This window comes from Dermacentor variabilis, chromosome 7, assembly GCF_050947875.1.
Source record: "Dermacentor variabilis isolate Ectoservices chromosome 7, ASM5094787v1, whole genome shotgun sequence".
In the NCBI taxonomy this organism is placed as follows: domain Eukaryota; kingdom Metazoa; phylum Arthropoda; class Arachnida; order Ixodida; family Ixodidae; genus Dermacentor; species Dermacentor variabilis.
Window position 1 is genome coordinate 154,627,509 of NC_134574.1, and position 13,707 is coordinate 154,641,215.

General features: G+C 43.2%; 1 protein-coding gene across 3 annotated transcripts in view; it reads right to left on the reverse strand.

The window, feature by feature from the left end:
- LOC142588196 (endothelin-converting enzyme 1-like) overlaps window positions 1-13,707 on the reverse strand; it is a 50,472-nt gene that overhangs the window by 18,617 nt on the left and 18,148 nt on the right. For all 3 annotated transcript variants that reach the window (XM_075699722.1, XM_075699721.1, XM_075699723.1), the window contains 4 exons: window positions 13,119-13,286; window positions 11,907-11,966; window positions 5,091-5,284; window positions 1,913-2,095 (listed from right to left, as the gene is read on the reverse strand). In XM_075699722.1, coding sequence (XP_075555837.1) covers window positions 1,913-2,095; window positions 5,091-5,284; window positions 11,907-11,966; window positions 13,119-13,286 — 605 coding nt within the window. The remainder of the gene's footprint in view (window positions 1-1,912; window positions 2,096-5,090; window positions 5,285-11,906; window positions 11,967-13,118; window positions 13,287-13,707) is intronic.

The window sequence follows — 13,707 nt, forward strand, 5'->3', positions numbered from 1 at the left end:
AGCAAAACGTGAACAAGGTGAAAGCAGGAGCCTGCTTTCACCTTGTTCACGTTTTGCTCATCATAGCATTATATGTGAGATGGACAAGAAAATGCAAATGGTACTGCCATGAATGGAAGAGATGTAAATCTTTTAAGTTCATCAGTTGCAGGGCCTTAAAAGGAGCATTCATGCTTGAATCTTAAAGGGACACTAAAGGCAAATATTAGGTCAAGCTAAATTGATAGATTAGTGCTTGAGAGTCTCTAAGGCATGAATATTATCGCGAACAGGGCCTTAATAGTCGAGAAACTGAGATAAGTGCAGGACATGATTAGAGACTCTGCTGGGACATTCAAGCACTTGCCAGATGACAAAAGCACTCCTAAGTTAAATGCTGTTGCTAGTACTCAACTACTCGTTGCAAAAACATCATTGTATTGTATTATAAGACAAAATAAAATGCTACTTATCCAGTTCTATTTCATTTTTAGAAGAACTCATTGAAATTACCCTTGACAATGACGACTGTGCGGAAGGTTTCATTTTCGCTCAACTCTGTGCCGTCCAAGCTTTCGCGTTTCAGCAGTTTCATTATCACGTAGGGCTGCACTGGTTTTGCTGGCTCACGAAACTGGCACAAACTGCAAGTAGCAGAGAACTCAAACTTCCATTTTATGTCGCGGTCTGTGCCACTTGACCAAAAAGCTGCTGCAGCAGCAAATCCACCGCTCTGTCTTGGCTCAGTGCCGCCGTCTGTCAGGCGCCGTTTTACTCACCGACGGCAGCAAAGGGTGGTGATGGCGTATCCACTCCCCTGGCTGGGTGGTGGGACATTTGAATTTCGAAAAAGGTATTCAAACCCTTCAGATGCAATTTTTCGTGAAAGCTAAGTCCTTTCTTGGCACGAAACAAGCATCGCGAAGTTTATGAAATGGTATTTAAACAGTCCACGTCAACTTATTATTTGCCTTTGGTGTCCCTTTAATTACCACAGAGCTTCCTCTATCGAATGAATTTCATCATACACAACCGCTAAAATTGTTTCAGGGTCACATTATGAAAAATATTTAAAAAAAAATACAGTGCTAGCTATGGGACCACAGGCCACAGACGATACAACACAGATGCTGACTACCCTCATTTCATCTTTCCATGGCCTTTGCCATCTCATTTTTGCAAAGATTTCTCTGCAAAATCAGTATGACCATAGTGATCACCACAGGCTTTAGTTAACTCACTTCGACCTTTGCATTAGATCTCTATTTCTGCGTATGTTGCAAGTCATGGTTAGGGTGAAGTATTTTGGCAGTTGTATAGCACTCGTGTACCAGATATTTCAAGAAAAGCCAACACCACAAAATGTTCAACGTGGTTTTGTTTCACAGAACATAGGAACACTCTTTCTAGGAACATAAGTAAACAGCATTGCATTTGGCTGTACATTTGTGTATGTATATATCGAAATTGGCGATGTCTTTGTGTGCATATCTACTATAAGTGGATACGCCTTGAGCACTGATTGGCTTCAATTGTGCATTTCTGGCTTCATTAATTAAACGGTTAACACTGATTGTTGCACAATTTCTGGTTCCCATAAAAAATTCAAATGTGTCGTCACACCTCCATTTCTGTACTGCCTTGCTTTTAGAAAGACTTAAATGTTCAATGAAGCATGTAATATATCTATAATGTCAGGCACATGTCATAGGTACCTTTAACAGTGGTACTAGGTGTGAACAAGACAAGTCAGAGGTACGCTGTTTCAGACATCAACTTCCTGCTCATGACAATGTGAACCATGTGTCCACAACCGAGAGCAGTCATTAATGGATTAATTAAGCAGAATATAAATAAAGAAAGATTACTGATGAAGCAATGAGAGTAAGCATGAGCATTCTTAAATGTAAGCCCTGCAGTCGTTGCCACTCACATTGGTCATGGCCATGGTGATACGTGCAAAGCTGTGGGCTGCGGACTGGATTGCAGCGACATCCGAAAGCAGCAGTGAAGCAAGAGGCTGTGCTGTCCTGATGAGCATGTCCCAGTACATGGTGTGCTCAGTTGTGACTAGCGGAGGCTTCATCCGGCCCCATGCCAGTTCAGGCTCATCAACCTGCAGTATTGAATACCAAGTCCACTAGTTTGTTCGTCATGAACACCACCACTGAACGCCTAGTAAGGTCAGCCAATGACCATTTACCTATCTTAGTGCTTCCCAAGAGTCCTTGTCCTAAGCCAAGCCTCCAGATTATCCAACCCCAACACTCGTCTGATCTTTACCTGGGATGTGCTGTTTTATATTTAGAGCCTGCTGAAGAGCAAGCAGGAGAACAAGTTCAACAAAAAAGGAAGAGAAAAACGCTGTAGAACACCAGTGACATGTTACCAGAAAGTTGCTGCTACATCATGTTCATTCGGAGATGGCAGTGCATAAATCCTACACTTCTGTACACTTCATTTCCTCTGTAGTCGTCATCATCTCATGATGTTCTTACATCTTATGTTAAATTTTGGTCAAGGTGGTGATCTAAGTTTAGTAGGTCGCACTCTGGTCACTAGGTGAATCGGTGGAAGATTTCCAGTGACATGACATGTCATGACTGCTGCTGCTGCTGCTAACTGCCTACCTTCAGCAAGTTTTATCATTGTCACCACTGTTGTCTTTAGCTGGCAGCCACAGCACCCAATGCATGGCAAAGTCAAGAACACATGATTTTCACTCACCAAAGAGCAATAAAATTGCTGGGATCGACGATGAGCCTACGCTTTTCTTTACTACACACTTCATTCTCAAGCTCCATGTTTACGCATCATTCCTCCACTCATCCTCAGTCCACATACAACAAACTGTGCAACCACCAGTCCTAGTGCCACTACCTCATGCTTTGTCCAGAAACTACAGTTCACATCTCCCGTTACCCGTTAGTGTTCTTGTATTGCTCCCAAATAAGGGAGCAGAGTTGCGACTTTTTTCCTTTCGCAGCTCGCGCCACTATTCGCCGGGCACCACCACATGGTCAAAAGTGATGTCAAATGTTCTGCCACACTGCAGAGAAGCCAACTTCATGGAAGCGACGTCATCGTTTCACCACTTTTAATGCCTCAATATCGCAATCCGCCACTTCCATAACACCTGTGACACGACGTGTAATGTCATGAATGACATAACGTGACATGACATAATGAATGACATGCAGGCATATAACGAGAAATGCAAGCATGACATGTATATCATACCTACATAACATTAATTACATAGCATACATGACATGTCATTCATTATATAGCATACATGACATGTCATTCATGTTATGATATTAATGACATGCACACATGGCATGTGAAGAGTAACACACATCCATGATATAAAGAATGACACGACGTACATGACACTAATGGCATGCATGCATCACATGAATCACATGCCATGGATGATATGTGCACATGACATGACATGCATGCAAAAATCTGTACAGGCTCAGTAAATTGTTTACCCTTGTAATAATAAAAGAAATTTTGCAGTTTGACAAGATCAACAATAACTTTTTTTGTTTTTTATTTCATGAAAAGTACAACAAACTATCTCGTGTTGATACCCTAGGCTGTAAGAAGTGATAGAAATTGTTTTCGCTTGCACCATGAACAGCGCACCAAATGATTATATGATTTTATGGCTTCGGCAGCAGTGTTCACCTTGAGTAGGCCTGCGTGAGAATTGTTCACACATACAACGGAGGCACAGGGTTCGTCGACGTGTCATCGCCAACGAAGTGCATGCTATAAATTTTCTGGCTTGTCATTGGCTTGCATTCTGTTTCGTTAGGGTTGCGATGCAATTAAGCAAGTTGTAAGCATATTTTATCGGCGCACAGTGCTTATTCACTGCTCTCACTGGTCACGGAGGCACGGTTGTGTCGATAAACGAAAAACATTTGTTCCAGTGGGCAGTGAAATAATCGTTCAAGCATCCAACAACGTGCGAGACATTTCAAAGCTGCGACTTTGGCGTGTACGCACTTTCACTATGCATTGAGTGCAACAAAATTCATGAGAAATTCCTTCGCACTGCCAGCACGACGACACCACCCTCTCGTTGCGCTCTTCAATGCTATTCCAAGTTTGGCTCCTGTATGCCCAATGAGCAGCTTTACAGCATAATGTTGGGAAGAAATGCCAGAAGTATGCGAAACTCTGCTCCCTTTGAGAGCATGTACAGGGACACTATCTCCTACACAACACTTGTGCCATCTTTCGGCAGTCCTCCTAACTACTCCATCTGCTGGCGCTGCCCCTCCCTCCTCACAAAGTTTCCATGGTAATGTCCCCAAAGAATGGATGTAAGATTTTATACTACAATTGCCAAATTTCATGGAGTAAAGTACTATGAGTGATTAGCGTTACACTACCTTCACGCACCATGGTTGTTTACTGCATTATACGTATTCTTGGCTTAACTTTCTTTTGTCTGGCAGTCTCATGAAATACATATCAACAGGGCTTAACAAAAAGAAAAGACAAGCAGATGACAGGGTGGGGTAGAAAGGCAGCTAATGTTTCCATATTGCACCTGCTCTAAATGCAATCAGCATGCTGTTTTGAATCTGAATGTTAAGAAGGATGCTAGAGTTACCTTCTCTCATAGTGATCGCCTTGATATTAATTCTTCAAGACAGACACACACACAAAGAATACTTGCTATTTCCCAGTATTTGTGCCTACTGTTGGTTATTTCTTTACAAAAAAGAAAGAAACCTGCATCATTGCATTAGAAGACCACCATCCAAATTGCCAGCACAAAAAACCCACAAGCAACAAAGTCACCAACTTACAAAAAAAATCACAAGGGCCTTATAAACAAGGCCAGGCTGTAAGACCAAACATCTGCAATGTCTCACTCAACTGCCACTGACGTTTGTTGGTGAAAGATGCCCAAGTGGCTCACAGGCAAGTTGCAGACCTCACAAACCAGTTCTATATCTCCACCCACAGTGTCCTCAGCAAATATACAGCAACTGGGTCTGTTTCATAGATTTAACCTGTGGATGGACACATGGATTAACCTATCAATTGCTCCCCACTTGCCTGATACAGGTCAAAGCACTACCCACCGCCAGCACGTGTTGGACCTTGCCCTCTGGATCACTGTCAAGCTCAACTGTAACCAGTGCAAAAAGGCCGAACTCTTGAGCCAGCGTCACAGCAAGCACCATGAGGCGCTCAGGCGATGTTGGCGCCCGTGGGCCTGGCAGCTCCAGGCCAAGTGCTCGCATATGGCTCAGGGCACGGTCTTGTGGGACTGGTGCTGAAACACAGCTCGTTATGAGGACTTAGAGGAATACACAGAGAAGGAGTACACAGAAAAAAATTTTGCCTTGTTTATATTGCTCTATTAAACAGCCGCTGACTCAGTAATTGTGCTATGAAGCCTCAATTCCCTGAATGTGCAATAAATAATTAATTTCATTACCTTTTATTGAAACCAGTTCAAAATGTGTGCCAAGTGCAGCACCGCTTTAGATGTGAAAAAAAAAAAAAAGACTGATCACACCATTGAAACTTGTTGTGGTTGTCTCATGGTACCTAATACCAGTGACGATGTGTGCATACACACTATGGCCATGATGTCAAAAGCAGAGTCCCAGCACTCGATGGGACAAGAGGAGAGGGAATGTTCCCCTGCATTTTCGAGGGATGCAAACAATTAAATGTGGCAATTTGGCAGCGTTCAGCAATACAGTCACTACATGGCCTTCAATTACCGTACTGGGCAGAATGTTGTTTGTGGCACCATGTGACCACAACCTCCGCTTTCAGTGACGTGACGAGTTCTTTCTCGTGTTCGATTCCAGGCTGCACTTGATGTTGTTTTGAACAAATTGTATAAAAGGTGCTGTTAATAATTATTTGTGTGGCTCTGAAGGAATTGAAGCTTTGTACCCTAATTATGAAGTGGAGATCTGCCCGAAAATAAAGAAATGCAGGACACAAAACTTTTGTGTCAATACTCCATTAAGTAAACAGTGGGTGAAGATGGGGCCCAGGACCGACATGCCAATAAGGGGGACTGTCTTCATCAGGGTGTCATTTATTTCCTTTGCAGGGTTTATAATATAGCTTCCTCACCACATGGCAGGGAGCCTAAATGTAGCACTACTTGTTGCTGGGCAAGTTAGTTCATACTTGGAATAGTGTAAAAGGACCACAACAAAATGAAAGACAGGACAGGAAAGAGTCTTTCCTATCCAGTCCATTTCGTTTTGCATTTTTTTACACCATACCAAACACGAACATAAGGAGAGAGTTGTGAGTGTAGCAGAGCATTGTTTCATTGTTTCTTATTCAGTGGGCAATAGAACACTGGACTTGGTTAAACTACGTTTATTTCTATTTTACTTTTCTGTTAGAACTTTCTGCGTTGAACTCAACCCCTTTTGACACCTTCCACAATTGTTTCTTTGTATTCTGAATTGCAAACGTGCAAAACCTACTTCTGCTTGGCTTCAGTACTTTGACCAATCTTAGCAGGCAGGATTTAAGACTTCTCACATGTGACCAAACTTTCTTTCTTTTTTTTTTTTGTCCTCTCACTGCTGCTTCTTTGCTCTTTTTGCTCCAGACAAAGCCCACATCCCCTCCCCATCTGGTGTTACTACCACAACTAATATTTCCTTTCAAAAATTTCAGCCCCGTTACCCAGCTAGAACAGTGCAGCGGTGGCGTAGAGGTAGAGCATCCGCCTCACGTGCAAGAGGACCATGGTTCGAATCCCGGTGCCGCGCAATTTGTCACCGGATTAAAAAAGAAAAAAATCTGCCTGTTGATAAAATTGCACAAACAGGCCTGGAGTGCGGCCTGATCCCGGTGACCAGGACCGGTAACGCACTCCCTCACCAGAGCAAGATTGGCCACCTCGATGCAGTACTTGGCCACAACCTCCCATATGAACACAACAATCAAACCCCGACCCTCAGTCCCCAGCAGCTGCGAAGCAACTGACCACGGCGGCGGTCAGACCTGCGACGCAGCAGAGGGTGCTATGAATTCCTAGATCCGGACAGGCCACCATTGGAATCTGAACCTGGCAACGTTTAACGCTAGAACATTATCTAGTGAGGTGAGTCCAGCACTGCTATTGGAGGAATTAGAGGGCAGTAAATGGGATATAATAAGGCACAGTCAAGGTAGGAGGACAAATGAAGCATATACAGTGCTAAAAAGCGGGCACGTCCTGTGCTACTGGGGCTTAGCGGAGAGGCGAGAACTAGGTGTCAGATTCCTGATTAATAAGAATATAGCTGGTAACATACAGAAATTCTATAGCATTAACGAGAGGGTGGCAGGTCTTGTTGTGAACCTTAATAAGAGGTACAAATTGAAGGTTGTACAGGTCTACACCCCTACATCCTGTCATGATGACAAGGAAGTCGAAAGCTTCTATGAAGACGTGGAATTGGCGATGGGTAAGGTCAAAACAAAATACACTGTACTGATGGGCGACTTCAATGCCAAGGTAGGCAAGAAGCAGGCTGGAGACAAGGCAGTGGGGGAATATGGCATAGGCACTAGGAATAGGAGGGGAGAGTTATTTAGTAGACTTTGCAGAACAGAATAAGATGTGGATAATGAATACCTTCTTCCGCAAGCGGGATAGCCGAAAGTGGACATGGAGGAGCCCGAATGACGAGACTAGAAATGAAATAGACTTTATTCTCTGCGCTAACCCTGGCATCATACAGGATGTGGACGTGCTCGGCAAGGTGCGCTGCAGTGACCACAGGATGGTAAGAACTCGAATTAGCCTAGACCTGAGGAGGGAACGGAAGAAACTGGTACATAAGAATACGATCAATGAGTTAGAGGTAAGAGGGAAAATAGAGGAATTCCGGATCAAGCTACAGAACAGGTATTCGGCTTTAACACAGGAAAAGCATCTTAGTGTTGAAGCAACGAACAACCATCTTATGGGCATCATTAAGGAGTCTGCAATAGAAGTCGGTGGCAACTCCGTTAGACAGGATACCAGTAAGCTATCGCTGGAGACGAAAGATCTGATCAAGAAACGCCAATGTATGAAAGCCTCTGACCCTACAGCTAGAGTAGAACTGGCTGAACTTTCCAAGTTAATTAACAAACGTAAGACAGCTGACATAAGGAAGTATAATATGGATAGAATTGAACATGCTCTCAGGAACGGAGGAAGCCTAAAAGCAGTGAAGATGAAACTAGGAATAGGCAAAAATCAGATGCATGCGTTAAAAGACAAAGCCGGCAATATCATTACTAATATGGATGAGATCGTTCAAGTGGCTGAGGAGTTCAATAGAGATTTATACAGTACCAGTGGCACCCACGACGATAATGAAAGAGAGAATAGTCTAGAGGAATTTGAAATCCCACAAGTAACGCCGGAAGAAGTAAAGAAAGCCTTGGGAGCTATCCAAACGGGGAAGGCAGCTGGGGAGGATCAGGTAACAGCAGATTTGTTGAAGGATGGTGGGCAGATTGTTCTAGAAAAACTGGCCACCCTGTATATGCAATGCCTCATGGCTTCGAGCGTACCGGAATCTTGGAAAAATGCTAACATAATCCTAATCCATAAGAAAGGGGGCGCCAAAGACTTGAAAAATTATAGACCGATCAGCTTAATGTCCGTTGCCTACAAAGTATTTACTAAGGTAATTGCAAATAGAATCAGGAACACTTTAGACTTCGGTCAACCAAAGGACCAGGCAGGATTCCATAAAGGCTACTCAACAATAGACCATATTCACACTATCAATCAGGTGATAGAGAAATGTGCGGAATATAACCAGCCCTTATATATAGCTTTAATTGATTATGAGAAAGCATTTGATTCAGTCGAAACCTCAGCATTCATGGAGGCATTGCGGAATCAGGGTGTAGGCGAGCCGTATGTAAAAATACTGAAAGATATCTATAGCGGCTCCACAGCCACTGCAGTCCTCCATAAAGAAAGCAACAAAATCCCAATAAAGAAAGGCGTCAGGCAGGGAGATACAATCTCTCTAATGCTATCCACAGCGTGTTTACAGGAGGTATTCAGAGACCTGGATTGGGAAGAACTGGTGATAACAGTTAATGGAGAATACCTTAGTAACTTGCGATTCGCTGATGATATTGCTTTGCTTAGTAACTCAGCGGACCAATTGCAATGCATGCTCACTGACCTGGAGAGGCAAAGCAGAAGGGTGGGTCTAAAAATTAATCTGCAGAAAACTAAAGTAATGTTTAATAGTCTTGGAAGAGAGCAGCAGTTTACGATAGGTAGCGAGGCACTGGAAGTGGTAAGGGAATACATCTACTTAGGTCAGGTAGTGACTGCGGATCCGGATCATGAGACTGAAATAATCAGAAGAATAAGAATGGGCTGGGGTCCATTTGGCAGGCATTCTCAGATCATGAACAGCAGGTTGCCATTATCCCTTAAGAGAAAAGTATATAACAGTTGTGTCTCTCCAGTACTAACGTACGGGGCAGAAACCTGGAGGCTTACGAAAAGGGTTCTACTTAAATTGAGGACGACGCAACGAGCTATGGAAAGAAGAATGATAGGTCTAACGTTAAGGGATAAGAAAAGAGCAGATTGGGTGAGAGAACAAACACGAGTTAATGATATCTTAGTTGAAATCAAGAAAAAGAAATGGGCATGGGCAGGACATGTAATGAGGAGGGAAGATAACCGATGGTCATTAAGAGTTACGGACTGGATTCCAAGGGAAGGGAAGCGTAGCAGGGGGCGGCAGAAAGTTAGGTGGGCGGATGAGATTAAGAAGTTTGCAGGGACGACATGGCCACAATTAGTACATGACCGGGGTAGTTGGAGAAGTATGAGAGAAGCCTTTGCCCTGCAGTGGGCGTAACCAGGCTGATGATAATGACCCAGCTATTATCTTACTTTCTCATACACAATTAGATTTCTCGTCCTAAGGGCAGAGGGAGCTATACAAGCCCTGCCAAGAAAAGTAACAGTAACTGTGATAAAGACAACACTCCCTTGACGACATGTTGGCTTTGGGCTGAAACTTTTATTCTTTGCCTGTTGTAGACCAATTCAAATTTCCACCTTTCTGTGACTGCATTTTTCTCATTAGGCAGAAGGTTCACCCAAGGCCCAACTCCAGTTAACTGGTGAATACAGAACCCCTCCAGTTAGGCAACCACCAACCAACAAAACCAGTTACAAAATTGATTAGCAACAATTGTTAAAGCATTTAAAGCACACACAGATAGAATCAAACCTGTGGGACACAAAATTGTATTTTGCATAAAAGTGCTGCACAAGTAAAGTACATTTCATAAGAGTAATTTTTCAAATTCTATCTTTCAGAGCAAACTAGAGTATGTCTATGTTAAACAGGTGTAGCCAAAAGGACTGAAAACTAGACGAAAAATTGGAACAGAGAGCACCAACATAAGGCACTGACACCGTCGTTTGACTCATTCACCATGCGTCAACAAGGTGAACTTAGCACAATTTGTTATCTGCGCCCACTCCGCTGAGGCAGAGTTCTGAATGTGCTAGTTAAAAATTTCACACAACCTTTTGTCATAATGATCATGAATGGTGGTATGTGAAAGTTCAACACAATCTTTCTTTCCTTTTTTTTTTTTTGCACTATAAGCACCAAGTGAAATTCTGCTTCCTGCATAACTATCTTTTAGAAGAGCAAGCATTATCCAGGTCACTTCAGCGTGTGCCTGGTGGAAGCATTGCCAAACTTCCCATGTCTTAACGTAAAAATATGACGATCAAAAGGTAAACCTTCCCCATGGCTGTGCCTGCTGTGCGCACAATAGACCAGTTTGGTCTGTGTGCTTACCACAACAAACCTACATAGAAATCAAAATGAAAAAAAAAAAAGTAGGGAGGTGAGAATACAAAGACTCCAACAGGAGTGGCACTGAGGGAGCTCAACCTCCTCGACTTCCCCGAATTCACTAGGAAAATCAACGATGGCATCCTTCTCAGCACTCCCTCCCCTCAGCACAAGTACAATGGTAAAGCGGTGAGGGCCAAGGTCATCATGGCACTGACAGGGCCGCTGCTCACACGCTCTACGCATGGTGAGATAAGTCGATTCTCCCTAAACCACTGCCTCCTGCAGGGAAGTCCATTGCATCTATCTCTTTGAGGACAAGCTGGCACTTTTTACAAGGTATGCTTGTGTCTAATACGTTTTGCACTCAGTGCTGTCTCTGCTTTTTACATTAGGCTTACCGCAATGCAAGCCTTCCACACAGAGATACAGGATGTGTACCTCTGATGCTTTCCGTCACGTCACGCTACTGCAGAAAACATATGTGCCAACTGGCGCAACTACAAGATCTAATCAAGCTGTCTGTGTATTGTCACAGAACAATGTATATAGTAAGTGAACCCCATAGAACAGTCTAAGGCCTCCATATTTTGTGTTTACTGTGCTACTTCTTTATCTCCTGTGGTATAGAGGAACATAAGACGCTGTCAAGTAAGCCCTTTTCAGGAGCTATCGTGCAACAGTGAACAGCCCACGAGCGTTATTCTTGGGGGATCATTTTCAAAGGTACATTCACTTTGGCTAGATTTCACAAGACTATTGCTGACATGTCAGCATCTATGGGTGACAGTGTTCCTAGCACTGTGCTATGATAGCGTGCCTGACATTGTGCAAAGAACACTGCTGCCCGTAGGCGCTGACGCGTCTGGCACTGGTCTTAGGGAATTCTCAACAAAGTGAAAGTGTCTACAGAAGTAATCGCCCAAGAATACCACCCCAGGATGAGCAGTATTGACAACAGTGTGCATTCTTTAAGTTGAACCAGTCAGGCAACCCATATTACTGCTGTTGGCCTGATTTGAATGAGTACAGCGATGCCACAAAAAATAAAGAAATAATAATAACAATAAAAAAAGTCAGACTCACCCTGATGGTTGCAGTTGGTCCAGAATGTGAACAAGGGCCGGATGCTTGACATATCGGGGCCTGGCAGGAAACAAGTACATTTTCTTTTATATTCATAACAAACTTGAGCTTCAAGCATATGCATGGAGGGTAGGAGGGTAGGTGCAAAACAGGCAACAGTTCTGCATCAAATAATGACATAAGGAGGTGCAAACACTACCACTGAGTCACTGCTAAAAAGAAATCACATTGAAAAACCCAAACTGTGAAATGCTAAAGACGGGTTCTTCTCGGATGTCATAGATACATCTGCTTGTTTTAGTAAGTTGCTTAATAAACACACTAAGAAACCTTACTGCCGAGCCATGTTGGGGACTATGGAGTGAATACTTTTTGAAGCATTTGAGCCTATTACTTGTGTTCTAAAGAGGCAGGTTGTTCAGCATCATACGCCTCCTGGCGGTCAGCTATGTGCAAGGAGTACAGGACTAAAGGACAGGGAGGTAGGATAGTACAGGAGGCTGGAAAAAAGACTATTTACAAAACTATGTACTGAATTCGTGGCTAAGTCAAATTCCTCACTTTAGTTAGCGTGTATATGACACTACGGATTGCATTTGTTACAGTCACTGTGACATTGAAACACTGCATTATCCTCTAGTGGCTGCTCGGACCGCTAAATGTAAATTCTGTCACTGATGGCCACTGTATACTGGACGTCAGAATGATAGCAAAACTCATTTTCAAAAGTAAATAAATATAAAATACCACACGCTAGGGTACACCGTTCTGACACAAGTACAGAGACATGAGGATTAGAACATGAAAGAAACAATGGATAAGCACTCCTTTTGCAACTAGTAATTAGTTGCTACAATGTCCTACAATGTCCTACAATGTCAGCAGGGCACTTCTTGCACCATGAGATGCAACTATGAAGGCAATTGGTCATATTAAAAATGATATTCATAATATGTCATGCATTTTAAAAAATGGGGCCTCATACCATTATTGTAGAGTTGGGAGCTATCCAATAACGCAAATAAGTGAGACAAAGGAGTTTTGTGTCGGTACCCCCATAATTATGCAACAGATCCATTAGCTAAGGAATAAGAGGGAAACCTTCCCATTCTTATTAATACTACCTGTACCCTAACTTATCATGGCTATTAAACAAGCCTGTATGGTAGCAAAGCAGACCACCAGCACACATTGAGCAGGCATGGCACCTACCATTGAGGAATGAGACCATCCTGGCCTCAATCTCTGTTGCCAAGGCTCCGTCAGCGTCCATGTAGGAGGCACCAGGGAGTTGCTGCGATGCCCACTGGCTGCACACATACTCGTAGAAGTCCTTGCATGGATCCTTGTCTGAATTCCGCAAGTAGCGCAGCATCTGTCCTGGGCGGGCACACAACAAACATGCATCACGTGCACAACTATTCCCCCTCTGATCACTACAAAACTCCACAAACAAGAAAAGAACGAGCAAAGAAATGTTCAGTAGACAAAGCAGACATGCCTTAAGGTGCGCCAAATGGAAGCAGTTATATGGACCAAGTCTGCTCAAGGAAGAATAATTACTGAATCTGAGTAAGCAGGTTCCGTGGAAATATGTGAAATGGAGGAAGTGTTCACAAAAGTGAGCACCTATTTTCTTCCCTGAACCTCACTTTTATCTCCAGAGTCAGTAGTGCACTAAGATGAGAGACCCAGATGGAGTACATCTTAGGGAACCACCAATTTACGAATAGACACACCTGAAAGACAATCTGGTCTACTATGTTCAAGTTTGAAGAAAGCATAGTCTATGGGCAGTTTC